The 874-nt window shown below is 63.2% G+C and overlaps 1 protein-coding gene across 1 annotated transcript in view; it reads right to left on the bottom strand.

Moving 5' to 3' along the window:
• The window catches only part of PPP2R2C (protein phosphatase 2 regulatory subunit Bgamma), a 92,969-nt gene that overhangs the window by 33,909 nt on the left and 58,186 nt on the right, over positions 1-874 (bottom strand). Inside the window, exon 4 of the mRNA XM_025051836.1 lies at positions 234-402. Within this exon, the coding sequence (XP_024907604.1) occupies positions 234-402 (169 nt within the window). The remainder of the gene's footprint in view (positions 1-233; positions 403-874) is intronic.

An 874-nucleotide genomic window follows, 5' to 3' on the forward strand; every position in this document is an offset into this window, starting at 1 on the left:
AAAGTCCGCCCTAAGGCGTCTGGACTCCCTTGGGGAAGGCCAGTGGCATCATCTCGTAAGGCTCAGTCATGCTGCAGCAGCGCTGGCTGGTCTCGGGGCGCTGGGCAGGCTTCGCCTCACTGTACCCTCACCGTAACCCAGGGGGCTGCACAGATGAGGAAACCGAGGCCCGGGGGAGCAAGGCCACGGAGCTGGGACAGAACCCAGGCCCGTCCTCCCCCTGCCCCAGGCACCTCCGATGATGGGGCGAGAGGCGAGGACGGACCAGCACAAAGCAGCGAACATGGACGGCGGGGCCCCTGGCCCCAGGCCCAGCGCGGGCCGAGGCAAGATGGCCCCAAGGGCCGTGCCCTGCTGGTGGACCACGGCAAAGCAGAAGTCCAGCCGGAGCACCTCAGGGACCTGAATGGCAAAGCGGCCAGCCAGGCTCCTGAAGAAGTACTCCCTGTCACGCCACCTAGCGGTGACCTCCAGCCTGGGTGCTCTGGGGTCCTGGCGCGCGGATGGAGAGTTAAGTTTGCCTCCAGTGTTCCCGTGTTCCCTGACCTGGCCTCCTCCCTCGGGGACACCAACCCTGCACCCCAGGAGACAAGATTCACGAGAATGCTCATGGCACTGCTACGCGTAACCCTGGGAACAGCCCACGTCCAACCAGGGCGAGGCGGAGGACGCCGCGGCCCAGTCACTGGGTGGAATTTACACGCTGCTCGAAACGTTGCTTTTTCGGGGTTCCAAGGCCTAGAAAAATGCTCACGATGTGAAAAATAGCATCTGATGACAAATTGCTATATCACATGCCCACGCCTGCACACACGCAGGCCCAGGCACACACACCTGCACACATGTGTGCTCAGGCACACGCACACCTGCACAC

This window comes from Pteropus alecto, unplaced genomic scaffold (genome assembly GCF_000325575.1).
Source record: "Pteropus alecto unplaced genomic scaffold, ASM32557v1 scaffold5, whole genome shotgun sequence".
Lineage (NCBI taxonomy): Eukaryota > Metazoa > Chordata > Mammalia > Chiroptera > Pteropodidae > Pteropus > Pteropus alecto.